The 27472-nt window shown below is 41.2% G+C and overlaps 6 protein-coding genes across 6 annotated transcripts; 2 read left to right on the top strand and 4 right to left on the bottom strand.

Moving 5' to 3' along the window:
• Positions 1-8058: 8058 nt before the first annotated feature.
• Positions 8059-8577, bottom strand: LOC141566861 (histone H2A type 1-D). Its single transcript, XM_074311985.1, has one exon. It carries the CDS (start codon positions 8492-8494, stop codon positions 8102-8104), a length of 393 nt encoding a protein of 130 aa, XP_074168086.1. The 5' UTR covers positions 8495-8577; the 3' UTR covers positions 8059-8101.
• A 3322-nt stretch (positions 8578-11899) lies between these two features.
• On the bottom strand, positions 11900-13662 carry LOC141566857 (histone H3). Its single transcript, XM_074311980.1, has one exon. It carries the CDS (start codon positions 13583-13585, stop codon positions 13175-13177), a length of 411 nt encoding a protein of 136 aa, XP_074168081.1. The 5' UTR covers positions 13586-13662; the 3' UTR covers positions 11900-13174.
• A 1172-nt stretch (positions 13663-14834) lies between these two features.
• Positions 14835-17632, bottom strand: LOC141566871 (histone H4). Its single transcript, XM_074311996.1, has one exon. The coding sequence runs from the start codon at positions 17584-17586 to the stop codon at positions 17275-17277; it is 312 nt and encodes a 103-aa protein (XP_074168097.1). The 5' UTR covers positions 17587-17632; the 3' UTR covers positions 14835-17274.
• Positions 17633-20814: 3182 nt separating this feature from the next.
• On the top strand, positions 20815-21615 carry LOC141566847 (histone H1.5-like). The gene has a single exon (XM_074311969.1). It carries the CDS (start codon positions 20891-20893, stop codon positions 21548-21550), a length of 660 nt encoding a protein of 219 aa, XP_074168070.1. The 5' UTR covers positions 20815-20890; the 3' UTR covers positions 21551-21615.
• A 580-nt stretch (positions 21616-22195) lies between these two features.
• On the bottom strand, positions 22196-22713 carry LOC141566862 (histone H2A type 1-like). The gene has a single exon (XM_074311986.1). It carries the CDS (start codon positions 22640-22642, stop codon positions 22250-22252), a length of 393 nt encoding a protein of 130 aa, XP_074168087.1. The 5' UTR covers positions 22643-22713; the 3' UTR covers positions 22196-22249.
• Positions 22714-22856: 143 nt separating this feature from the next.
• LOC141566867 (histone H2B type 2-E) lies at positions 22857-23439 on the top strand. Its single transcript, XM_074311992.1, has one exon. It carries the CDS (start codon positions 22996-22998, stop codon positions 23374-23376), a length of 381 nt encoding a protein of 126 aa, XP_074168093.1. The 5' UTR covers positions 22857-22995; the 3' UTR covers positions 23377-23439.
• The last annotated feature ends 4033 nt before the right edge of the window (positions 23440-27472 follow it).

Consider the following 27472-nt stretch of genomic DNA (forward strand, 5'->3'; position numbering starts at 1 on the left):
AAATGCAGCTACAAGAATTATGATAAGACAACTGGCTAAGAAAATTGCTAATGAGGTTTGTAGAAGAATTATTCTGGGACTACACAAAAATGCTCCTTTAGATCATAAGACTCTGTGCCACAATGGGCACAAATGCTTTTTTATACCCAGGCTTTGACACAAAATATGGGAAGACAAGGTCCCTCTTGGCAAGGGACTTCCAGAGAAACTTGATGCTTTCAATGTGGAAAAATAGGGCATCTTGAAAGCTCAATGTAGGCATAGAGATAGAGTGAGAGGACAGGGTAAGAGAATAAGACCTAACACCCTATGTCCAAAATATAACCGAGGCTTCCATTGGGCCTCAGAATGTAGATTGACTCAGGCAAATGAGAGGCAAGGTCCAGCTCCAAAACCTCAAACAAAAAACAGGTGAGGCATGATGGCAGCTGAGTTTACACTCAGAGAATCTTTAGAAGCTCAATATTCTGATGATCAATCAGCAGAGAAGCAATCAGAGGGGAAAAAGGGATTGCAATTAGGGAAAATAGAATTGTACGCAGTAGGGACTACTGAGCTATCCCTTGGAGAGGTGAAATCTGTTTCTGTCTGACCTATAGATACTTTGCCTCCAGGCACAGTAGGTTTGACCATTTCACCTCCTGAGAATGCTTACAAAACAGTGTTTCTCCATACACTGATGTGGAAAACTGGAGAATGTGTAGCTAATATCCCAGTCACTAACACAGGTAGACAATGTGTAATTTATCAACCAGGAGAAGTAGTAGCATCAGGTGTATTATTATATATCTTTAATAGGCAATCTGATGATAGTTGCCCAGATTCTGATTCCAAGCAGCAGAATCCAGCATATTCCGGACTTCAGCAGTTACAGCTGACCAACCTATGCTCACTATTTATGCAAATGGCATATCATTAGAAGGATTGGTAGACATAGGTGCAGATCGTACAGTCATTAGAAGTGCCAAATGGCTCAGTCACTGGCCAAAGACTAAGGCAGACAAACCTATATGTCTGGTGTAGGAGGATCAATAGTAGCACGTTAGTGCTGCCCCTATGAGATGGACATTTCAAAATGAAACAGGGGTTTTTATTCCTTTTGTAGTTGAAAAGTTCCCCATCAATCTGCGGGGAAGAGACATTTTATAGCAATTAAGATTACAATTGAGTACTTCAGCTTTTTAGGTAGGGCTGCTGTTGAAGGCCTGCCTGCACTCTCACCAGTTCCTATTCAGTGGAAAAATGATACATCAGTGTGGGTAGAACAGTGGCCCTTAACAAGTGATAAAACTCAGGCCTTAGTAGATATAGTGCAAGAACAACTTGACCAAGGACACTTACAACCTTCTCTAAGTCCTTGGAATTCCCCTATATTTGTTGTGAGAAAGAAATCTAGAAAATGGAGGATATTGACTGATTTAAAAAGTGTAAATGAGCAGATGGAAACTATGGGAACTCTTCAGCCTGGACTTCCATCTCCTATTTAATTGCCTAGAGAATGGCCTCTGTGGGTTATAGACATTGAGGATTGTTTATATTCTATCCTTCTAGATAAGGAGGATACAAAAAGAGTTGCCTTTTCAGTGCCCAGCGTTAATTTAGCTGAGCCTTATAAAAGATATGAATGGACAGTTTTGCCACAAAGAATGAAAAACAGCCCTACTATGTGTCAAATGTATGTTGCTGCTGCTCTTACTCCAGTAAGAAAAGCATTTCTAAAAGTAATATTATTACATTATATGGATGATATCTTGGGGTGTGCACTTGAGGAACAAATGTTAGAAAACATGTTTCAAAAAGACCATAGAAACACTAAGGAACTACAAATTGCATATAGCTCCAGAAAAAATTCAAAGTATCCTAAGGTGCTTACAGAAAAAAAAAAAAAAAAAAAAAAAACTTTCTTTAACAGAGAAGTTGAACATCTTAAATGGTTTTCAAAAATTAATAGGAGATATCCAGTGGATGTGTCCAGTGTTAGGCTTAACTAACAATCAATTGCAGCTTCTATATAACATTTTAAGGGGAGATAGTGCTTTCAACTCACCATGCCAGCTTAACAAAAGAAGCTCAAGAGGCTTTGAGAGAACTTGAACTGGTTTTATCCAATGTGGTTGAAAAAGTTGCTCAAAAACCCTTGGAAATATCAGGTTTTATAACCCACTGGAAGGGCAGTGTCCAGTGCAACCAACTCTGTTATCTTTAGATAATCACCAGGTGATGTGGAGAGATCCAGAAAATGATGAATGGAAGGGACAAGATAAGTTAATTGTTTGGGGGAGAGAATTTGCTTGTGTCTTTACAGATGGAGAAGGAATCAATGAGCTGTATTTGCCTTGTCTATTGGAGAGAGACAGAAGAGAAAAACCTCAAAATAAAAACCTAAGAAACATCTGACACTGAAAGAGCATGGCTGATAATGAGACTGTTACAGAACTTCAGAAGCAGCATGAATCATTGGATTTCCTAAGATAAAAAAATTGTTAAAACTGTTGCAGAACTTAAAAAAAAAAACACACAAAAAAAAAATCATTGGATTCTCTAACTCATGATGAGACTATTTTAGGACTTCAAAACTTGCAGGAATTATTGGATTCCTGACACATGAATGGACAATAGATTCCTGTGGAACTATTTCTAGGTGCTAAGGGGTGAAACTTTGAGTAGGTGTACTTGAATCAGACAATAGAGCACTTAAGGCTAATTACCTATTCAATATGAGACTATGACTCTATTAGCATATGTTTGGATAAATGGCTCTTCTCACAGTTGATGCTGGCTCAATGTTTGAGATTAAAATAATCATAGGCAAGGATTAGAGGGTGGGGTGAGAGAGGTCAGACTTACTTTGTGGCAGAATGAGAAGCAGAGAAGTTGGTGACTTTGGACTAAAGAACTAAGGATACATCTTTGGCAAGCCTCGTGGCAGTTTGCCTGCTTCTTTCTCTTATTCCCCCTAAAAACCAAGGACTTTTACTTATTCTGACTCTGTCTGACCTGGAGTGCTCTTCAGGGAGCTAATCTGGAGTTAGCATTTAGCACTTATGGACATGTATAATTCCTCATGTTGATTCATATTATTTGTCACATCACTACTAGCCTGTGTTACTATGTACTTATGTAATTTTTGTAATCATGTGTAAAACTTGCTATGTTGATATTTTGTATTCCTGTTTCAAGTGAGACCTTTCAGAAACTTGATGATCTGGTTTGATTTCCCATTTCCCTTTGGTATTTTCATCTCCCTTCCTGAGATGTCAGGGAAGGCCTGATCACCTCCTTTTATGTTTTTTTCACCCCTTTTTTGAGGAATCAGGGAAGGCATGATCACCTCCTTTTTTGGGGGCTCTCCCCTCCTTGAGAAGTCAGAAAGAGTGAACCTTATGTTCTAAAACAAAAGAAAGTGGGAGATGTTCTGGGTCAGAATTCTGAACTTGAAACATGGATTCTTACAAGGTACTAAGTGGAATTGATGAGTCAGTGGTTATCTAGTTTAACATGGGTGCTTAATAGTTTTCTAAGTTCAGTATGAGTGATTTAATCTTACAAAAAATAATGGTTTCTTAGTGATATACTGATTAGTTTATACTCAGTGTAGAGCATATAAGCTGGGAATGCCCTTGGACTCAGATTCATTCATCCTATATCAAACCACCTTGGTGGCAGGCTCTTCTCCTTAGTTTCTCCACAGAAACCAAGACTCCAGAAGGCCTCTAAGAAAGTTAGCTGAAGCCCCAGGCGAGGAGACAATAAACTCCTGGCTACTCTCCTAGTGGTTACTAACTGAAACAAAGGCTGTTCCCAAAGACCCCAAGATAATAGAACTAAGAACATTACAGAAGTAGCAGCAACAGCAGCAGCAAAAGTAATAATAGTAGTTCTACTACTACTAGTAATAGAAGTTATCATTTCTATACTATTATGATCATTAAATGCCATGAGGAAGATTTCAAATCTTTGTTTCCTTTGATTCCAGGTACAGTATTATACCCAATAAATAACAAATGTTATTTCTTCTTGAAAATATAGAGGATAATTCTTTCATGAAATCCTACTACATGTAAAATATGTAATTTTAAAAAAGACACATGAATGAGAAAATCTTTAGAGGATCTTTATAAAAAACATTTAGGGACAAAGTTTCTTGGTACCGAGTCCCTCTTTCCTGTATATCCTGTATAATAGTACGTTGAGTAAATTGGAACTGGTCCTCATCAATGTTCATGAGTTGTGCCAAAGTTTTCTTTTACTATCCTGCCTCAGTTCCTTTGAATTGTTCTGCCTCAATCCTCCTGGTTGCACCCTCCCCTTCCCATGAGGACTGACATATCTTAGGTCTGGCTACTCTAAGGTAAATGTGTACTGTAAATGTGTAATCTCAAAATAAGGGGGAGTTCTCCTAAGTTCTCCTAAGTTGTCAAGAATTTATGGTCCTTACCCTCATCCTGTCAGAATCAGATTGATGGTCTGCTTCTGGAAATTCTCAGTGTTTGGATACCACCCCTTTCCTCCTGATCTTGGAGCCACATATATAGAAACCATTGCAATCTCACATTCTGTAGAGAGCCAGAACTTTGGAGAAATATACTTGAAACAAGGATAGTTACAAGGACTTAACTCAGTGGAATTAATGAGATGATAGTTTTCTAGTATTATATATATACTTAGTACTTAGCATGGTGATGTAATGGATCTCTAGTAAACACATAATCAATATGCTGTAATGATGTAATTGTAATAGGGTATTTAAGAAACATTCTATCTTTGACTATCCTTCTCTCTCCTGGCTCCTGCACTCCTCCACTGAGATCAAGACTAGGCCAAAATAAAGACTCTAGACTCTATTCCTGGCTATTCTCATGGTGTCTATCCTGCTGGAGACCAAGGCCCATTTGAAGGACCTCCAGAAAGCTAGCCTGAACATTACAATATTTGCTGCTACTGCTGCTGCTGAATGTTTTGAGACATCAGCCTTAGGACCAAAATGGATCCTTTGGTCCCAGAAAATCTCTCCCTCTCAGAAATCCAAATAAAATATTAAAAACTTTCTGATCTCTATCTTGCCTCAGTTTATCCATCATTACAGAATCAAAGATGTTTTCCAAGTCTGGACATATCAAAACCAAAGTGTCTACTTCCCATGTACACTGAGAGCAAATTTCTGACACTCTCTGATGTAGCCCATGTATCCATAATAAATATTCATTAAGCAACTACAATGTAAAGAATACTATTTTTAGATCTAGTCTTCTAAGTATAAAATATTTGCCCCCTGGCAAAAATACTCAAATTCTACTTTTCTGTTTATGTAGCACATGATGCAAAATTTAGGTCAACAGGGCATTGTAGAATGATTTAGATATAGATATAAGGCTGAAATGTACATTAGTTTCCTTATAATAAACTGGTGGTATTGAACAAGAAAGTTACCCAAAGTGATATAATTTATTATTGGTAGAATTAGGACACAAAACATTACTTTTGCAGAGGCTGAAATAGACATCTTTTCATCCTATATTATACTATATTCCCACTTTCTTCCTCCTCAACTATGTTTTTCTCAAACAAATACACCTGATAAGTGTTTTAATGGCTTTCAAGTATGGTGATTTTTCTGAATCAGGATTGGGAACATTGGAATATTGTTTTACAGACTTTTGAATGGGAATTTTTCAAGACAGAAAACTCCAGTATTATGATCCTTGTTTTTGTGTTACATAGAAGAGACATTATCTTTGGCTAGAGAATTGATCTCTGAGCCCAGATTTAGGTTCACGACATCTGTACTCCTGAGTGGCCATGTGAGGCTGAACAAAAGATCTGTACTATTAAGAATACAAATTTTGGAGCAGCTAAGTGGTGTAGTGGATAGAGCAGCAGCTCTTAAGTCAGGAGGATCTGAGTTCAAATATGCCCTCAGGCCTACCTGTGTGATGCTGAGCAAATAATAAATTTCAGAAAAGTTGACATGCATTGGTAAAGGGAATTTTCCTCAGCTGGCAGTTACACAACTTGATGTCCAATTCCCATACTTTGCTGAATTTTTCTCCATGTATCCAAAGCAACAAGATTTTTTGTTTTCTCTGCATGACTTTGGAATGTTTCGATAGAATCTGAACTTTCAACTTTTCCTCTCAACTTTTTTAAAATAGTTTTTATTTACCAGATAAATGCATGGGTAATTTTACAACACTGAGAATTGCCAAACCTTTTGTTCCAATTTTTTCCCTCCTTCCCTCCCCTCCCCACCATAGCAGGTTGTTAAATATGTTAAAAATATATGTTTAAATAAAGTATATGTTAAAAGTATAAATTAAATACAATATACGTACACATGTCCAAACAGTGTTTTGCTGTACAAAAAGAATTGAACTTTGAAATAGTGTACAATTAGCCTGTTAAGGAAATCCAAAATGCAGGTGGACAAAAATAGAGGGATTGGGAATTTTGTGTAGTGGTTCATAGTCATCTTCTAGAGTTCTTTCACTGGGTGTAGCTGGTTCAGTTTATTACTGCTCTATTGGAACTGATTTGGTTCATCTCATTGTTGAAGAGGGCCTTGTTCATCAGAATTGATCATTATATAGTATTGTTGTTGAAGTATATAAAGATCTTCTGGTCCTGCTCATTTCACTCCTGCTGGACATTTCTTACAGAACAATAATATTCCATAATATTCATGTATCACAATTTACTCAGCCATTTTTCAATTGATGGGCATCCACTCAGTTTCCAGTTTCTGGCTACTACAAAGAGGGCTGCCACAAACATTCTTGCACATACAGGTCCCTTTCCCTTCTTTAAGCTTTCTTGGGATATAAGCCCAGTAGTAGCACTATTGGATCAAAGGGTATGCACAGTTTGATAACTTTTTGAGCATAGTTCCAAATTGCTCTCCAGAATGGCTGGATCCATTCACAATTCCACCAACAATGTATCAGTGTCCCTGTTTTCCCACATTCCCTCCAACATTGCACATTATCTTTCCCTGTCATTCTAGCCAATCTGACAGGTGTGTAGTGGTTATCTCAGTTGACAATTTGCATTTCTGATTAATAATGACTTGGAGCATATTTTCATATGGCTAGAAATCGTTTCAATTTCTTCATCTGAGAATTTTGTCTGTTCATATCCTTTGATCATTTATCAATTTCGTCCCAACATTTTTAAAAAAAGGTTTGTATCAAAGGATCAATTTTAGAGATGCAAATGTTTAGAGGAGAAATGACTTAACAAGGCAGCTTCTGGTAGGACTGTACAAGTAAAGAGGTGAATTGTTGCTGAGAGATAAGGGTATCACTGACCAAAGCTCCAGTGACAGAGCGGTTGAGGCAAAATTCTTCCAAAGCCGAACTTCCACCTCAGGCAGAGAGACGTGGGGCTACTGGCAACAATTACCTACAAGTTAGTGTAACTGCGAACTGAGGGTCACCTTTCCAACTCTGCTCAGCTACGTCATTAGGTCTGATATGCTCTAAGAGCACAGGAGCTTTGGTCACATAGTCCTAGCAAATGAAAGATCTGGAAATCGGGAAACTTGGGCTACGAAACTTGCTGTTTCCTTTTTAAGATGGTGCTGTGAATGTCAAAAGGGCGCTCGAATATATATTTGCCTACTTCCGAATTTGTGACCTTCTAAAGCAACTCGCAGCAAACTGGGTTAAGAAGTCCCTTCATATTAAACATCCTTCCGAAGCCCAGGTAAGGTGGTGAAGCAGCCAAAGTGCGGCGCCTTAAAAATCATTAAGATATCTTTTTGAATTCAAATCTCCGTTCCGAATCAAGTAAAGAAGCAAATAACCACTACATTTTCACAAGAAAATTCCCGTAGCAGGATCAGACACGAGCAAGCCTGTATAACTAAACATCCTGTCCGGTTCCATTGTCTATGCTACTTTTAGGGTGGGACATCAGGCAGGAGGATGTGTAATCGTTATAAAGTTTTCCCGTAGCCCCTTCCAATCCGACTAGGGGTTGCACAATTATCCTTACGATATCGCTCTAAGCTGAAATGTACACAGGCTCTCTTTGTCCAGGTGAGGGGCTCTGAAAAGAGCCTTTGGGTTCAAAATGGTGAGTTCTACGGATCTCTACAGCAGTCTTACTTGCCCTTAGCTTTGTGGTGACTCTCAGTTTTCTTAGGCAGCAGCACGGCCTGGATGTTGGGCAGGACGCCGCCCTGGGCAATAGTAACTTTACCTAGTAGCTTATTGAGCTCCTCGTCGTTGCGAATAGCTAGCTGAAGATGACGCGGGATGATACGTGTTTTCTTGTTGTCGCGGGCTGCATTACCAGCCAATTCCAAGATTTCGGCTGTGAGGTACTCCAGCACCGCAGCCAAATACACCGGCGCTCCAGCCCCGACCCGCTCGGAATAATTGCCCTTGCGAAGTAAGCGATGCACACGGCCAACTGGGAATTGCAGCCCAGCACGAGACGAACGCGTCTTAGCTTTGGCGCGAGCTTTACCTCCCTGCTTTCCGCGACCAGACATACTCAAACAGTAAGTGGCTAAACGTTGCTAAAAAGTTCGAAAACGATAAACGTCCGCTTTGTAACTGCAAAACAGAATTTTCGATAGCCATGGCGTAGCCACTTATACCTTCAAGAGGTAGAGAAAATAATGCTGTTTGATTGGTTGCAAACATCTTTTGATGAACAAACCAATTGAAAAGTAGAGCTAGAATCTAGTCATTTACATAGTCCCTCCTACTTGGGTAGTTTTTTTTTTTTAATCCAATTAAACATTAGACTTTCACAAACCCTTATTTGAATAGAACAGAACCAATGAATGAGTCTAATTTTTAAAGTAGAGGGCGGGAAGAAGGCTGTCTAGAAGAAGGCCCCTAGAAAAGAAATCCCTAAATGAATATTTTTAAAAATTTTCGTAACGAAGCTGATGCAGCCATTGTCTTAGTTAACGAAATTGACTATTAACTCGAACGCTTTGCAGAAGATCCTACTTTGGCCCTATTACAAACCTTTCCTTCGGGTCAGAGAAAAAACAAATGTTATGTCTGTTTGGGGATCCAAAATTGTCACACACACACACAAACAAAACATCCCATTGAAAAACAGTTCTCAGCAAACTTCTAATAATCGTTCACACAGTGAAAGCTATCCTAATTTTCAAAGAACTTGTTTAATCTCTTAAAACAACAATAAAAGTTGGTGATCGGTGTATTTATGGGCAAGAAAACTTTTCCAAATCTAGTTATTATTTGCATTGATTGTTTTATTGTTTTTTAATAAAAATGGAATTGTGTGGTGGGATGATCAAGGCTTTTGAATGCATTTATTCTTTGTTTCCTGTTGTCATCCAGCACAACTCCCTTAATTTTGGACCTCAATTTCACATGTAAAATGAAGGGGTTTTACCCAGAGAGCACTCAAGCTTCCATAATAGTCTAGGAAGCCTTTTAATGCGCTTCCTTCCATCTAACGTCTTAAAGTGAAGACTAGATACTGTACTGTTAAGAGTACAAGACGTTTTTTGATGTCCTTGTGAACATTCTGAGTTTCTGTTAGATTGGCGCTTATAGCTTATAGTTCTTTTTAGAGTCCCTCACATATTCAAAGGGAGCCTGTGCACACTTTTTATCTTTTGGCATACCTATAAGTATGGCTGCTGTAATTGCACAGTCTAGCTAGATATGATCTAGATTAGTTCATATGTTTTTCTTAAAATTTCCTGTCTATTGGAAGGGTAATTTGATTGTCTATTTTTCTATTGTGTGGTATCCTTACAAATGGGAAATAATACTAATAACACCAATACCAAGAATGACAACTAACATTGATATATTGTGTGCCAGTAACTGTGATAAGTACTTTATAATGATCTCATTTGGTCTTCACAACCCTGGGAGGAAGATAATATTAATACCTTTGTAATGCCAGAGAAACTGAGGCAAGATAGAGATTAGAGAGTTTTTAATAATCTTATTTGGATTTCTGAGAGATTGTGCTGGGGTCATGTTGCCCCCAGGGCAGATGTCCAAAGCATTCACCAGCGACTGTGAGTTCTCAAAGAAATATATACACGCTCCAAGCTCAGGTTCACAAAGTGGGGTGAAATCCAAATTTTGGTGAGAGGGACTCTTCAGCAGGGACCATCAATCCTGTTCTGCTAGGTTAGGGGGTAAGACCATAAATTCTTGATGACTTAGGAGGAATTTAGGAGCCAGGAAGTCTAGACTCTCCCTTCTCTTGAGTTTATACATTTACAATTTATAACTTTAGAGTAACTAACCCTAAATTGTATCAGTCTTAATGATCAATAGAAAGGTTGTAAACTAGGGGGATTAAAGCAGAACAATTCAGGGAAATTGAGGCAGAACAATTGGGGAAACGGAGGCAAGACAATTTAGGGAAATTGAGTCAGGACAATAAAAGGGATCTGTGACACAACACCTTCATTTTATAGAGGAGGAAACTCAAGTAACTTTCTAGGGGTCACACAGCTAATAAGTAGCTGATATTACATTTGAACTCAGGTCCTTTTACTTTCAGGACCAGCTCTTGTGCAACCTAGCTGCTCTAAAATAGTTGTGCTTATTTCGTTCTTCTGTGACTGATTTCATTGTTTCCCTAAAGGCACTATCATTCCAAAGGGTTTCTTAGCATAAAGATTGAAAAGATGTCATTTTAGTTGTGTTAAAGTATTTGAATGATTGTAATATGGGAGAGGGATTCTGTTTTATTATATTCAGACCTCATAATTTTGATTCAGTATGCCTCAAATCTGGGCTGTGGATTTTTGCTGAAAATATGTAAGTCTTATTAAGTAATCTGCAATGAAATAAACTAAGAACCTCTATATGATGATTATTTTGATTCTAATATTAATTCCAGATGGCAGATAGTATATGCTGAACAGGGGAAGGGAGTGAAATAACTAGTGATACCTTGTGTGAATTAGGGTGAGTCATTTTGTCTCTCTTCATTTGTATATTTAGGGATGATGGTATTATGATTTTAGGAAATTATGATTAATTGGGGAACTGATAAGTCAACTGATAAGCTAGCTATTGAACACCAAAGAAATTTTTTTTAAGCATCCCTTGTCTGTATTTTTCTTTAAATTACTCATGATTAACATATTAAATATATGATCTGCTTACAAATGCTTGATGCATTTGTACATTTTGAATCAGGACAAAAGATGTCACAGATTGTAGACTTAGTTAGAGTAGGATGCTATATATTTCAAAGTCATCCAATTAAATCTCTTTATTTTACAGATGAAACAGCTAAGGCCCAGAGAAGTGACATTGATTGAATTACAGAACTTTTTAGTTAAAGGCCATCTGATACCACTCATATTCTCTAAAAGAATTTCCACCACAACTGCAATCATTCAAACATTACTTTGAACCTTCAATAAGACTGACAATGTACTACTTTCCAAGGAAATGGATTCCATGTTGGGTTTATTCTAATTTTTTGGAAGCTTTTCATTGTGTAATCTAAATTTGCTTATTTGAAATTTCCATTCATTGCTCCTAGTTCTTGCCTTTGGAAAAAAAAAAAAAAAGTATATTCCTAGTTCCATATGATAGCCTTTCTCATACTCAAAGATAGCTAAGTCTACCTGAGTCTTCTCTAGAATAAACATTTTCTTTTCCTATTCAGACTTATACGAACTTTTAAGTCCTTAAACTATTGATTTCTTATTTGAGTATAATCTAGTTTATCAGTGTCTTTACTAACCTATTTTACTCAAAATTGACCAGATATAGTCTGACCAGAAGAGTACATTTGTATTATCTCTTTATTCCAGAAAGTTATGTCTCTTAATTTGACTTAAAATTAATCAGTTTTCTTTCCTTCCTTCTGTGTGGGAGACACACAAAAAAGACACCCTACCAAAAAATTACTACTTAGAGTTCACTCAAAATAAAAAGCAGGAAAGATTTTTATTTATTATAGCAACTCATGAGTGGCAGGCAATCCAGGCCTTGAGGAACAAAGGAGCTCACAACAGGAGGGCAGAGGGTTAAGACATTCCGTTTTTATAGGTTCTATTACAAGAGATTACACAAATCAGAAAGCACTGAGAAGAGACCTCCTAATGGGATATTGCTTAAAAAAAAAATATGATGGTGGAAATGGAATGTTTCAGTTTTGCCTGAAATTACCTGCTTTTTAGAAAACCTTCAATCAGAAGATAACTAAACTGACACAGTGTTTAAAATAATAGGACATTGACAGTATCAGACATTGATAAATACCACCAGTTTAGTTTAAGTAAATGTGCCTGTAAGTGATCTAGGTTTAAGTAAATAGAGATTCACACACATAAATCATAGGGAGATACAGAAGAAGTAAGATAAAAAGTATTCACACATCCCTGTAAGTTCTTCATCTCACTTCCCATTCCATACACTTCCTTAATCGATCATGATTTTGGAGGACTGATGAAAAATATTTGACTGTTATATATTAATCCCTTCCTACATTTCCAGTCATCTCATAAGTCCATGTAATTGGTAATTAAGTGATGTTGGCTTTCTTCCTGTTTCTTGTACACATCCCAACTCTGTACATTTTCATCAAAAGTTCCCATGCCTGAAGCTCCTCAACGCTACTCTGGCATTCCTGGTTTCCTTCTATCTCACATAAAGTTTCATATTTTGAAAATCCTTTTCCAATCCTTAATCTTAAGTGTCTCCCTTCTGAAAGACCACGATATGATCTGTTTGGTTTATTTTTAGTACATCATTACCTTCATATTGTTTCTTTGAAATTGCCAGCTCCTTAAGACCAAGGACTGTTCTTAGTTGGCATATAGTAGGCAATTAACAGATACTTGTAGTCTGTAACATTAGACTCCAAAAGCAGTATGTGCTTGTAACATCTGCAATTATATTCCAATATAAAGGTTTGTCCATTATTCCCAATTGCTTTGTCACTAGTTGAGATGAGTAGTGTTAACTGGGATTGTACTACGACTTATGCCAGTTTTAGTTAAGTTGCTGCCATTTCTGTTGTCATCTGACAATACTTCACATCCACTATTTTGAAAAGCCCCAAAAGTAAAGGTGGGAACAGGAATGGCTATGCTAAAAAAGTTGCCGTTCTAAGTAAATTACAGCTTTCTTAAAATCAAGTAGGCGGCTCTGAAAAGAGCCTTTTAAAATTGCGAATCAGTAAACGATTTCCGAATTGCCTTTTAGGCCCTCTCCCCGCGGATGCGGCGAGCCAGCTGGATGTCCTTAGGCATAATTGTCACCCGTTTGGCGTGGATGGCACACAGATTAGTGTCCTCAAAAAGGCCCACAAGGTAGGCTTCGCTGGCCTCCTGCAAAGCCATCACGGCCGAACTCTGGAAACGAAGATCAGTCTTGAAGTCTTGCGCGATTTCTCGGACTAGTCGCTGGAAGGGCAGCTTGCGGATCAGCAGCTCGGTTGACTTTTGGTAGCGACGGATCTCTCGTAGAGCCACAGTACCGGGCCGGTAGCGGTGAGGCTTCTTCACGCCGCCGGTAGCCGGTGCGCTCTTGCGAGCTGCCTTAGTAGCTAGCTGTTTTCGGGGAGCTTTCCCACCCGTCGACTTCCGTGCAGTTTGCTTGGTACGAGCCATAGCAGAAAAAGCAAAATGCCAAAAACCAACGAAAAAAACAAAAAGCCCCCCAAAAGTGGAGAAGTATAGGAAGGGCAATGCTTTGCGTCCTATTTATAGAGACAAGAGCAACCTGATTGGATAGTTCAACAACTTTGCAGGCATTAGATTGAAGTAGTTCTTCAACGTAATTGGGTACTTATTCTCTCCACCCTTTTTGAGCAGAACCTGTTAGAATTGTCTTTAAGATTTTGTTTTTGTTTTTCTTTTCCCGCTTTCCAACCTTCTCCTGCACATACTCTTGGGTAGGGAAATCATTCGCTCTCTTTGCTTTCAGATATTGCTCCAGGACTCTTTTTCCTTTAAATGCTTCCCTATACTTTCTTTTCTTTACTGGGCAAAGCGCCCCAAAACATGAAGAAAGTATTTTTCTCCTCGCCCAATTTAAATTAATACTCTCCTCACCTATATTAAAGTTATATATATATGTATACATGTATGTATATATGTGCATATTTTGTGTATACATTTAATATAATTTATAATATGCTGGTTACGTAACTGCTATAATCGTGTTAAACATTAATAGACAACAATAATAATATATCTTAACGTTAAAATACTATGCAATTAGCTTATAATATGTAATATACCTGATATATAATTTTAATCTGGATATGGAAAATTTGGTGAAAAGATTTTATTTGTGTTTTGGGGTATTTTGCAAAACAAAGGAAGATGAAACTATAGGAAAGTGTTTAACAGAGTTCTAGAGCAACATATACAAGAAATATTTAGTAATCTTAAAAAGGTCTATTAATTTACCTAGACAATGTTTGGTGACCCAAAGAAATTCTTGATGGTAAAAAATATATAATTTAATGGAAATGGTGACCTAAAGCAAAAACTATAATGAAGAGTACTCATATATAGTTTATAGATATAGATAATATAGGTGAAAGGAAAGAAAAATTCAGAAAGAAGTGTGTAGCATAAGGATCTAGTAGTTCACTAGAGGCAGCTTAATAATAATAACAATAAGAGCAAACCTTCCTATAGAGCTTACCATAATTGTCCAAAGAAAATAGGCAGGTTTTGTCTTTGTGTAATTGGAGACAGATGGATCTTTAAATTTTATCATCTGATAAGATCATCATTATTGTTCTCATTATTATTATGATCCTTGGTTTTGTGATGGCTCTTACTCCTTCGAGGTAACAGAATAATCCAAATATTTAATGAAGGACAAACTGAGGCAAGATAGAGATTAGAGAATTTTTAATATTTTATTTGGATATCTGAGAGGGAGAGATTGTGCTGGGGGCATGATATCCACAGGCTGATGTCCAAAGCATCCAGCAACTAATGTCCATGAAATATATACCCTTGGCTCTAAGCTTGAGTAGCTAAACAAAGGCAGGGGGTGGGGTCCAAATTCTGGAGAGCAGCAGTTCTGACAGTTTGGGGGATAGGATCATAAATTCTTACTAACTGGGAGTTAAGAAGGTGTCCAACTAGCGCCAGAAAGTCTGAAACTTAGAGATATAAACAATGCCAATTAGGAATATGAGATAGAATATCTGGAGTCTTCTGGAATGTCAGATCTCCACAGCCCTAATTATTTTAGTTCTAATGAGTAGAAAATGGAGTTGGCACCAGGGAAACTGAGGCAGAACAATTTAGGGAAAATGTGGCACAAATATTGTTATTGACCATTTGGCCTAACAGCTTATTGAACAGCTTGACATTAGCAAATGGAGATTGGCAGGAATTTTACATTTTAGGCCTAGGTATCAGTTATTTTGAGCCCTAGTTAAAAGGTAATCTATCATTCCAAAATGGTTCATATTTACTCTGGCCCTGATCCATCAAAGCAATTGCTCTAGGAAAACAGACCATGCACCAGGCACAAGAGGTAAATACAACTTTTCCTGAGAGGAACAGACTACGCCTTGACAGTCCTTGCTGGCTTACTTTCCTGAGCTTTAGCATGGCAAATTGAGCAGTAGAGGTTTCTTAGGAAAAAGGAAAAGTAAGACTTAGTGGTAATAGAACCTATTGTGCAATCTCATGAGGTGAATTTGCAGATCTGTTATATGTCTGTGTTATCTTGTCAATTAGAAAGTAAAACATCCAATTTTTACTTTTATATTTAAAAGGATTCACCATATTTTATCCAATAGGATTTCTTAAACGTTCATGTGAAAACACGGAATGCAAATATCTTAAATGAATCCCAACAAATATAATTTTCACCCTTTTCAGTACTGAAGGATTCCTGACTGAATAGTCTGCTATTGAGCAAAACTGTAGTTCTAATAAAGCAACTGAATGATGTCGGGCTGAGTGGAAAGGAACTTATATTCAGGACTTTCCTTGAGTGACCAAAAGATCAGAAGCAGGTGGCCAGCATTTTGTTCCAGGCAATATAAAAGATAGCCCCAGATTCCCAGAGAAATCATATCAACATCTTTTGCACTATCTTTATGGCTGTAGGCGCTTTTGAAAGTCATTCTGCTTAAGCTTGGCTTTGAGCACATCACTTATTTTCAGTGGCCCCTTATTGCTTGGAGGATAAACCCTCAGACTCAGGCTCCAGCTTCTAGTTCCAGCCTAGTAGGTCTTATGAATGTATAAGAGAGGAACATACATAAAAGTTAATATAATTCCTTACTCATTGCTTCAGCTTATGGATTCAGCCACTTTTAACTGGTTAAAACAAAATGAATCACTTGTTCAGTCATTAGATGGATTTATTGTAATCATTTTTATTAGAAAAGCTAGACTGAGGGAAAAAATAGAGAAAATTAAGTTCTCTGGAAGATAGATGATAGAAATCTTTCTTAATACTTATTCGTTGACACAAGTCTGAGTCATATAAACCCTATTGGCAAGTTCTAGAAATCACTGGTCCTGGACCGGTTAGTACTACTTCTTTTCTAAAAATCCATAACCATCCTCTTCTAAGCATGAAGTCTTGTAACTGATAAGAAGTCTGCAACTAAATTTGATGTCCATGATAGGGAACCTCTGAAGCCATCTAGTGGAAATTCCCCGGCTAGGTACCAAAAAACAGGAACTGGCACTTGACTGTCTTAAGATCAACCATATAAAAGCAGGAAACCTAATTGTCCATCTTGTTACTGTAAAATTGGGTAGGCCAAGCCCAGTGTTAAGTCACCTTCCTGTACCTGACCGGGAGAACTATAGTTCTTCGTGTTGTTTCATCTGTTCTATTTCAAGTAGATGTTTCATAAAATTGAGTGCCGCCTTGGGGTAGCGCACTGTTACGATGTCTGGTGTTCGGTTGCTGAAGAATGAAATGACAAACCTATTGGGGATGCAATCTGCGAATTGAGATCAGTCGACGCCAACCCCGCCTCTTCCCTGGGAATGAGAAGCCTCTCAGCAGGATTGGCTGTTATTACCTGTGCATTACGGTGTTGCGGTAGCATCTAACGCGACCAATACATCAACCGCGCTGTCCCTAGCCCACCATGAAGAGCTTCTGTCTCCGTTTTCAGAAGTGCAGAGCCTCCACAACTACGGCGGAGGACGTGCAGGGCTGACGGCTAGGTTTTAGAAAGACCCTCTTGGGTATTAGGAGTGGAAAGACCACCAAGCACAACTCTTTGGTGAAGAGATGGGCGGCCCTGAAAAGGGCCTTTTGTGTGTAGGCGTGCAGGTGCAGGAAGCCGGACGGGAGTGCCTTAACCGCCGAAACCGTAGAGCGTGCGGCCCTGGCGCTTAAGGGCATAGACGACGTCCATGGCCGTGACAGTCTTCCTCTTGGCGTGCTCCGTGTAGGTGACGGCGTCACGGATCACGTTCTCCAGGAAGACTTTGAGCACTCCGCGGGTCTCCTCATAGATGAGTCCCGAGATACGCTTAACGCCACCCCTGCGAGCCAAGCGGCGGATAGCAGGCTTAGTGATGCCCTGGATGTTATCGCGCAACACTTTTCTGTGCCGCTTGGCACCTCCTTTCCCAAGCCCTTTCCCTCCCTTGCCACGACCAGACATGATGAGGGTAGTCAAGACGAGCTAACTCAATACCTAACCGCCGGCAGCCGCGGTATATATAGAGAACGGCCCATTCCGCCACCGGACCTCTTTGAGAACAGGAACGAGGCCAGGAGGAGGGGCAGAGAGGCCGTAGGAGAGAGCGGGAGAGAAAAAAGGCAGTAAGCTCCTCCCTAAGAGGGCTGATTTGCGGCTTGTTCCTTGCTGAGAGGAGGGGAAGAGGAACCTTATGTCGCCTGACTCTCCCGGTTTTTAAATGTTCCTTGTTTGATTCAAGGAGGCCGTGGCACTTCAGTTCCATTCAGTTCTGAAGTGATAGTACTCTCTTTGAGCTTCTGTTTTGCACGCTTTGCATTGCTGCTTTTGAGAGATGCAGTGGGAGTTTATGACTGATTTTTTGACTTCTGGTATTTTTGCCGTAAGAAAGTTGTCGAATAAAAGCCCTTGCCATCCCTTGGCCTATTGTCATTTAATTACACCACCTAGGAATTGCTCATACAAATTGCTCAACATGACTATAGGAACAAAGGCAATATTGCGATGGATGGATCCAAATGGATCTCTGAAATCCCAAGATTGTCATCAGTGCCCTCCTCCCTTCCCCTTCTCGCCTTTTGCATACAATCGTTGCTTTCACTTTTTAAAAGATGGGTTTAAAAATTGGGTTGGGGTAGGGAGCGGCCCAAGGGAGTTCAGAGATGGTGGAGGGGTAGCCCTTTGACTCTTTGACCCTTTCTCCCCCCCCCCCCCCTCAGATGCCTCCTCCCACCATCTAGCTTATCTATTATTGTGACAGAGTGCTGGGGTTCAGTTCCTCTGACCAAAATCAGAGCAACCAATAATCTCTCGATTTCCTTTAATGGTTATTTGACTCTTGAAAAGGTGATGGAAGCCACAAGGGCAAATGCTTTTTCTCCCTCCAAGAAGTTGCTGTGGTTGCTGTGGAGATTGGGGTCAGGGAAGGGAAGAGGAATAATGGTCACCTTCGTGGGGATACTACTGGGACCCCAAGAACTGGTGATAGTAAGGGAGAGGAAAGTCAGGCACAGTCTTATGTGAGTCTTGGATTTCTTGAGAGAAAAGATTGCAAAAGGAATGAGCAGCCCTCAAGGTTGAAGTTCCTGAAGATACTCCCTGAAGAGGCCTAATTAATTCGGAGGAAGAGGAGGAAGAAGAGAAGGAAGAAGAGAAGGAGGAGGAGGACGAGGAGGACGAGGAGGAGGAGGAGGAGGAGGAGGACAAGGAGGAGGAGGAGGAGGAGGAGGACGACGACGAGGAGGACGAGGAGGAGGAGGAGGAGGAGGACAAGGAGGAGGAGGAGGAGGAGTAGGAAAAGAGGAAGTTGTCAGAAAAGAGCAGTATTCGCCCATAGGGAACTTAATGAGGAGCTTAGGATAACAATCATTTTGTTTTTTAAGTACAGAAGATGGAATCCAGCAGAGAATGGCAAATGAATTCAAAAGAATGCTAGAGTTGTATGAGAACAACATCAGGAATGCTGAAGTTCAAGAATGAATTGTGTCTGGGAATGAAACTTAAGGACCCCAGAATAGGGGTTATTTTGAGCAACGGTCCAGAAAGAGAAGATGATCCAAGACACTGATGCTGTAAGCACAGATTCAAGGAAGCCAAGGTTTTCAGATGAGGGAAAGCTATTTAGCTAATGTGTTGGGTGGCAGCATCAGAATCCAAAAAGCCTGGGACAGCCAAGAGCAGCAGTGTGAAACGAATAAGGTGCTCTTCAGTAGAGGAAAATAACAATTCTCCTACACTTGGACCCCCAAACCAATTTTACAAATTGGTAATGGAAGCCTTGGCTGGACATCAGTTCCTGTGAAAAGGATCTGGGGGCTTGAGAGGACCGTAGTAAGCTCAAGAGGCTTTACCGTGAGATATGGAAGCCAGAAAAGCTAAGGAGGTCTATCTAGACCACTTCTGGAGTCGTGTGCTCAGTTCTGGGTGACAGTTTTAGATGGGTTGAAGCTGAAAATCGTCAAGGAGGTGCCTGGACCAACTAAAGTAGCTTAGTTTCAAGACGTACGTGTGTGTGTGTATGTGTGTGTGTGTGTGTGTGTGTGTGTGTGTGTGTGTGTGTGTGTGTGTGAGAAAGTAGGACAGGTGGGAAGCATCCAGGGAGATGGGACAGGGCAGTGACACGGTATAGCTAGCTGCCTACATCCTCCTTTGACCTCAGAGGGTGGTTTGGAGGAGTAAATTACATTTGCTCGGTTGCAGAGAGGCAGATGATGGCTTTTGTGGGGAGGGAAATCTTCTTAACCATTTAGAGCTATCCTTAGTTGCAAAGGGATGCTTCTGTGGGTCCTAAGAAGAGGGGTTCCCTGGCTCCCCTGCCCCTAGCAAATGGCCACTTATTGGTCACTGAGCAGTGAGAATTACTGCCCTGGTACAGTTTGTGTTGGGTGGTTTTTGGGTTCCGTCCCAACTCCCAGATTCAGTGATTTTTCTTTTTCTTTTTCTTGAGTTGAATCAAAGGGAAATAAGGAAGCAGCTCAATTACGGGCTTTTCTCCTGCCCTCCCCCCAACCCCAGCATCCTCTCCCCTTCCCCATGAACATCTAGGCCTTTCTCTGGTCTCAAGCGGCTTGAACCTGAAAAGGTGAAAGTTTACTAGGTGAAATTAGCGGTCCAAGGACCTTCCCAAGCCCCTTGTGTCTTGAAGGGAACTGCCTGCCTTGGATGCAAAATCCTCCTTGCTGCTGCATCTCTTTCCCATGAATCCCTATGCCGAAATCGCGGAAGAGCCTGTGCTATTTCCTTCAGCGAGAAACGCGATTTCGATGTAAATGTGAAAGGAATGTTTATCGTTTTTGAATAAAAGAGAAGTCCAGCGTGTGCTTAAGTATACTGTGGAGGAAAGGCCATCGGGAGTAAAAGGGCAACTCTCGAATTTCCAGGAAACACAGGGAGTTGTCGCCACCTGAGCTGAGTTTTGTGGAGAGTTAGGGAGATCGGGAAAAGCTCCGAGTGCAATATTTAAGGCTTCAGAAAGAAGCTGAGCGGCAGACGAACCCAGAATCTCGTCGCTTCAGATTCGGAGAGAAATAGCTGGATGGCGTGCCGGGAATTGTTGTATTTTCCCCTTTTTTTCCGGGCTAAGAAACACAACCATGAAGGAGAGTCGAGTGGCTGTAAGAGACAGAGAAGGCGGGTTGCACAGCGCACCAATCACAGCACGGCTCCCTTGTCTATATATAGTCCCAGGCCCAGCAGTCTCAGCTACAGAGACCGTGGTGGTCTGTCTTCCTTTGCTTGTCTGTTTTGGAGGCAGTCAGAGCAGAAAGCCATGTCCGAGACAGCCCCCGCTGCCCCGGCCGCTCCGGCTCCCGCGCCAGCTGAGAAGACCCCGGTGAAGAAGAAGGCTAAGAGGGCTGCGGGGTCCGGCGGAGCCCGGCGTAAGGCCGCCGGCCCCCCAGTGTCCGAGCTGATCACTAAGGCGGTGGAAGCCTCCAAAGAGCGCAGCGGCGTGTCTCTGGCCGCCCTGAAAAAGGCGCTGGCAGCCGCCGGTTACGACGTGGAGAAGAACAACAGCCGCATCAAGCTGGGGCTCAAGAGCTTGGTGAGCAAAGGCACTTTGGTGCAGACCAAAGGCACCGGTGCTTCCGGTTCTTTCAAGCTCAACAAGAAGGCTTCTGCCGGCGACGGGAAAGCCAAGGCCAAGAAAACTGCTGCGGCCAAGGCCAAGAAGCCCGCTAGCGCTGCGGCCAAGAAGACCAAGAAGGCGGCCGGGGCGGCAGGTGCCAAGAAGAATGTGAAGAAGACTCCCAAGAAACTAAAGAAACCGGCTGCGGTGGGAGCCAAGAAGGCGACCAAGAGTCCCAAGAAGACCAAGGCCGCGAAGACGAAGAAAGTGGCCAAGAGCCCTGCTAAGGCCAAACTCGTGAAGCCCAAGGGGGCTAAGCCGAAGGCCGCTAAGCCCAAGAAGGCAGCGCCAAAGAAAAAATGAACTAAAGGCGCTTCGGAAAATCTCCGCTTTTAGAAGCCTCAAAGGCTCTTTTCAGAGCCACCCCACAGTCTCGGAGAAAGGGCTTATGAGCACACGCACCAACACCGCCCTTGGGTCTTGCTTGCTCTTTGGGGCCCGGTACTGAATGAAGCAAAGGGCGTGCTTGGGTGGGGTGGGATGGGGTGTCCGGATAGGTCGCAGGTCAGCGTGGGGTTAACGTGGTACATGGTACCCCTGGTAAGTGTCCTCGTGTGCTGCCTAGGCGTTGGCAGGGTTTTCTGGAGCCGCGAATCGGGCTTCAGGTTTTGCAGTAAAGCCAGTCCGCCTATAGGGTTCTTGGGGCAGCTTCTTGCACCTCGAAGAGAGGAAGAGCGCAGCAGTGCTGGCTCGACGACTTGTATTGTGAGAACTTGGGTCCCTAATTCAATTCTTGAGCGTTTGTCGCTTATTCAAGTTCCCTGCGTACGAAAACTTCCCCCCCCCCCCCCAAGTCCAACCCAAGGCCTCACGGGGCCCTTCCTCTCGTAATTTTTTTTTTTTCTTACATACATTTTGCCCACTACATCCTAAGCTCCTCGGAAACCTTTCTTTGAGGAAAACTGCCACCAGCCGCGTTGCGTTAACAGCTTTTTTTCCTTGAGATAATTGGGTGGCTCTGAAAAGAGCCTTTACTCGGGGTGGCTGCTCAGGTGATCCTTTTCACTTGCCCTTGGCCTTGTGATGACTCTCGGTCTTCTTGGGCAACAGCACCGCCTGAATGTTGGGCAGGACGCCGCCCTGAGCGATGGTCACCTTGCCCAGTAACTTGTTAAGCTCTTCGTCGTTGCGGATGGCCAGCTGAAGATGCCGCGGAATGATACGCGTCTTCTTGTTGTCACGGGCCGCGTTGCCAGCCAGTTCCAGGATCTCGGCTGTCAGGTACTCCAGGACAGCTGCTAAGTAAACCGGGGCCCCCGCACCTACTCGCTCCGAGTAGTTGCCCTTGCGGAGCAAACGGTGCACCCGACCCACGGGAAACTGCAGACCTGCCCGAGAAGAACGAGACTTTGCCTTAGCGCGGGCTTTGCCTCCTTGCTTTCCGCGTCCAGACATGACTAAAAGACAGGTTACTTCTATCAGGAGAAAAAAAAAGAGCTTTGCTTTGCTTTGCCCTCGGTTCCAAAGAATGCAAGACCTATTATACTATCAAGCGGTAGGTTAAGTGACGCTGTCCGATTGGTTCAAAGTCTTTCAGAAGCCAGCCAATGGGAAAGAACAACGGGCATCTCATCGTTTGCATACGCTCCTCCCAATGGCGAAACGGCTTAACACGTTTCATCCAATCAGCTGTCAGAACTTCCCAATCTCTCATTTGAATACTCGCACTACAAGTACGACAGACTAGGTAGACAGAGCCGCGTTTAGTTTCTCCTCGCGACTCTTTTAGCTCGCTGTCACTGCCCGACATGCCTGAACCCGCCAAGTCCGCTCCTGCCCCTAAGAAGGGTTCCAAGAAGGCTGTCACCAAGGCGCAGAAAAAAGACGGAAAGAAGCGCAAGCGCAGCCGCAAGGAAAGCTACTCCATCTACGTGTACAAGGTGCTGAAGCAGGTGCACCCCGACACGGGCATCTCCTCCAAAGCGATGGGCATCATGAACTCTTTCGTCAACGACATCTTTGAGCGGATCGCCGGAGAGGCGTCCCGCCTGGCTCATTATAACAAACGCTCCACCATCACCTCGCGGGAGATTCAGACGGCTGTGCGTCTGCTGCTGCCCGGGGAACTGGCCAAGCACGCAGTGTCCGAGGGGACCAAGGCGGTCACCAAGTACACCAGCTCCAAGTAATCTACTTGGCAGCCAACATCCTAATTTACAACCCCAAGGGCTCTTTTCAGAGCCACCTACTCTCTCAAAATAAGAGCTTTAACTACATGTCACGTTACACGGGGCAGCCTCTCCTCTCTGCTTGCTTTCGGGACTGTCCATCTCGATTGGGTGGCCTCCTATAAAAAGCAATAGGATTCTAAGCCCTCACCCCCCGCCCCGAGTGCCAGTTCGATTTGGTAGTAACTGTTAAACCACGCAACACTACTCTACCTCGCCCGAGACCAGCTTTGCTCCAGATTCTCGCTGGGGGGCGACTACCCCCACCGCATTTCAATCTGGCTAGCTTTACAGAAGGCTCAAAACTGCACAGAGAGCAGATAAAACTCGCTGAGAGGGCGAACTGCTGGCAAAGCTGGAAAGCAGGGGAGACAAATTAGGTGCACACTCAAGGAAATTCCAAATGTTTCCGTCACTTTAAAACGAATTAGAATTCGGAAAAATTGACCTCAGGTCTAGACGGGAATCCCTGCGACCCGGCTGCTGAGGAGCCGCACAAGGTAAGAAGGACCTTTTTGATTACTGAAAGTAGAAAAGGGGGTCTAACCAAAAAAAAATAAATAAATAAATAAAAAATAATGTTACTAGGATTAGAACGAATGGCCGGGGGTGGGGGTGGGGGTGGGGGCGAGCGAAGGGGGAGTCTCTAAACGAGTTTCATTTATTATTATTTTGCTGAGGCATTCACACAGCTAGGAAGTGTTAATATGTCTGAGACCAGATTTAAATTCGCGTCCTCATGACTTCAGGGCTGGTGCTCTATCCACGTTTAGTTATAAAAACTACTTGTGATTTTAAAAGGCCACAAGCCACAGAAAAATGGCCAAAAGACTTGAGCTGGGTAGTTTCAATGGAAGGAACAACCGGGGAGTGGAGAGGGAAAGGGCGGGGAACTGCTAGAAATATGCAAATTTAAAGCAACTACAACCATCCATCAGATGGGCAAAGATTACAAAAGAGGTAAATGAGAAATCTTGGAGGGATAGGCACATTGTTGTACTGCTGAGGCAAAGGGGCATAAATAAATCTTCTCCAAACTGATATGCTGTGTAGCTGGGACCCTTTCAGATAAGTAGATCTATTTCTTCCCACAGTCCACCTCCTCTATTCCCTTTTGCTTGCCATACCTCCCTACCTCCTTTAATGAAATTCCCATTTGGCAGGGGATTATCCTCCATTTAATTTTTCGTCTATCTTTTCCCGACCCTTTATTACATGTTTTGTCTGTAAAAGAATATTTATAGGTCTTTTTTGTGGTGGTAAATTATTAAACTTAGGGGATGTCCATCAATTGGGGAATGACTGAATAAGTTACCATATATTATATGAATGCAACGGAATACTGTTGTGCAATAGGAAATTATCCACAGGCAAATTTCAGAACAATATGGAAAGACTTGTATGAAATGATGCAACATGAGATGTGATCAACTATGAATGACTCAACTCTTCTCAGAAACAAAATGATATGGCAAGTTCAAACGACTCAGGAAGGAAGATGCTATCCACATCAAGATAAAGAAATATCTATGCAGATAAAAGCACTTTTTCTACTTATTATTCTTTTTTCATTTTCATCTTTTCTTTTAGAGTTGTGGTAAGTATTGAAATATGTTTTACTTGATAGCTTATTGTTTATTATTTTAGGAATTGGGGAGGGAGAAAATTTGGGAAGTCAAAATCTTGTAGAAATGAATGCTTAAAATTATCTTGAGGTATTTGGTAAAAATATTAAAATTAAAAAATCTTATAATCAAGCTAAAATTATCAATAATCACAATTTCACATAAGTTTGTTATAAGAGAGATGAATATGCATGTAGAACCCAAAGTATCCATACAGAAGTTAGCATTTTTTATAACAAGGACAAAAGAGATACCAGAAAAATTTAAGTAACAGGGCATAGCATAGTGTAGATTACCGGTTAGGTCTCTGGAGGGCTTCAGGGTCAGCTAGAGTCCTTAGTCTTTTTTTTTTTTTTTTTTTTTTAATCATAGCCTTTTATTTTCAAATTGTATACATGGATAATATTTTACATTCACCCATTCAAAACCCTGTAGTCTCATGTTTTTCCTTTCCTTCCTCCTTGTTCCCCTATCAGCAAGTGATCCAATATATGTTTTTTAATATTTTTTTTTATTAATTTTTATAATTATAACATTTTCTTTGACAGTACATATGCATAGGTAATTTTTTTTTTTTTTTTTACATTATCCCTTGTACTCCCTTCTGTTCTGAGTTTTTCCCCTCCTTCCCTCTACCCCCTCCCCTAGATGGCAGGCATTCCCATACATATTAAATATCTTACCTAGGTACAATATATATGTGCAGAACTGAATTTTGTTGTTGTTGCACAGGAAGGATTGTATTCGTAAGGTAAAAATAATCTGGGAAGAGAAACAAAACAAAACAAAACAAAAAACAATGCTCACAGTTTACACTCATTTCCCAGTGTTCCTTTTCTGGATGTAGCTGATTCTGTCCATCATTGATCAATTGGAATTGGATTAGATCTTTTCTTTGTTGAAGATATCCACTTCCATCAGAATACATCCTCATACAGTATCATTGTTGAAGTGTATAATGATCTCCTAGTTCTGCTCGTTTCACTCAGCATCAGTTGATATAAGTCTCTCCAAGCCTCTCTGTATTCCTCCTTTTGGTCATTTCTTACAGAACAATAATATTCCATAACATTCATATACCATAATTTACCAAACCATTCTCCAATTGATGGACATCCATTCATTTTCCAGTTTCTAGCCACTACAAAAAGGGCTGCCACAAACATTTTGGCACATACAGGTCCCTTTCCCTTTTTTAGTATTTCCTTGGGATATAAACCCAGTAGTAGCACTGCTGGGTCAAAGGGTATGCACATTTTGATAACTTTTGGGGCATAATTCCAGATTGCTCTCCAGAATGGTTGGATTCTTTCACAACTCCACCACCAATGCATCAGTGTCCCAGTTTTCCCACATCCCCTCCAACATTCATGGTTATTTGTTCCTGTCATCTTAGCCAATCTGACAGGAGTGTAGTGGTATCTCAGAGTTGTCTTAATTTGCAATTCTCTGATCAATAGTGATTTGGAACACTCTTTCATATGAGTGGTAATAGTTTTAATTTCATCATCTGAAAATTGTCTGTTCATATCTTTTGACCATTTATCAGTTGGAGAATGGCTTGATTTTTTATAAATTAAAGTCAATTCTCTGTATATTTTGGAAATGAGGCCTTTATCAGAACCTTTAACTGTAAAAATGTTTTCCCAATTTGTTACTTCCCTTCTAATCTTGTTTGCATTAGTTTTGTTTGTGCAGAAACTTTTTAATTTGGTGTAATCAAAATTTTCTATTTTAATAATAGTCTCAAGTTCTCCCTTGGACACAAACTCCTTCCTCCTCCACAAGTCCGAGAGGTAAACCATCCCATGTTCCTCCAATTTATTTATGATTTCGTTCTTTATGCCTAAATCTTGGACCCATTTTGACCTTATCTTAGTATGTGGTGTTAAATGTGGGTCCATGCCTAGTTTCTGCCATACTAATTTCCAGTTTCCCCAGCATCCTTAGTCTTTAGAGGTAGAAGTGAAGGAAGCAGGCAAGCTGCCATGAGGTTTGTCAAAGATCTCTCCTAGATTCCTGCTTCTCTCCTCATCCTGCTGCCAAGTCCTTCTGACTCTCCCTCCTCCCTCCAATCTCTGCCTATCATTTTTTCACTACCAAACATTCAGCAAGCACCAATGGTGTGAAGAGCCAAATATATGCTAATACAGCCATTGTCTCACATCAAATATAGTTTTAAGTGCTCTTTTCTCTGATTCAGAGTTTCAGCCCTCTACATCTCCTGCTTTCTTTTGTTTTAGAATACAGGTGGTCATACCCTCCCTGACTTCTAAGGAAGGGAGATGAAAAACACCAAAGGGAAGTGGGGAGTCAAGCCAGATATTGTTAGCAGGTTTCTGGGCTGAAGGTATACTAGAAACAGGTATACACAAATCCATCAGCATGGGAGGTATTACACAAGCACATAGCAATAAAGCAGAGACTAGTAG

The sequence above is a fragment of the Sminthopsis crassicaudata genome, chromosome 4, assembly GCF_048593235.1.
Source record: "Sminthopsis crassicaudata isolate SCR6 chromosome 4, ASM4859323v1, whole genome shotgun sequence".
Classification (NCBI taxonomy): Eukaryota; Metazoa; Chordata; class Mammalia; order Dasyuromorphia; family Dasyuridae; genus Sminthopsis; species Sminthopsis crassicaudata.

Excerpts from the sequence above, each read along its gene's own strand:
- LOC141566861 (XM_074311985.1), bottom strand. The coding sequence starts at position 8,494 with ATGTCTGGTCGCGGAAAGCAGGGAGGTAAAGCTCGCGCCAAAGCTAAG.
- LOC141566857 (XM_074311980.1), bottom strand. The coding sequence starts at position 13,585 with ATGGCTCGTACCAAGCAAACTGCACGGAAGTCGACGGGTGGGAAAGCT.
- LOC141566871 (XM_074311996.1), bottom strand. The coding sequence starts at position 17,586 with ATGTCTGGTCGTGGCAAGGGAGGGAAAGGGCTTGGGAAAGGAGGTGCC.
- LOC141566847 (XM_074311969.1), top strand. The coding sequence starts at position 20,891 with ATGTCCGAGACAGCCCCCGCTGCCCCGGCCGCTCCGGCTCCCGCGCCA.
- LOC141566862 (XM_074311986.1), bottom strand. The coding sequence starts at position 22,642 with ATGTCTGGACGCGGAAAGCAAGGAGGCAAAGCCCGCGCTAAGGCAAAG.
- LOC141566867 (XM_074311992.1), top strand. The coding sequence starts at position 22,996 with ATGCCTGAACCCGCCAAGTCCGCTCCTGCCCCTAAGAAGGGTTCCAAG.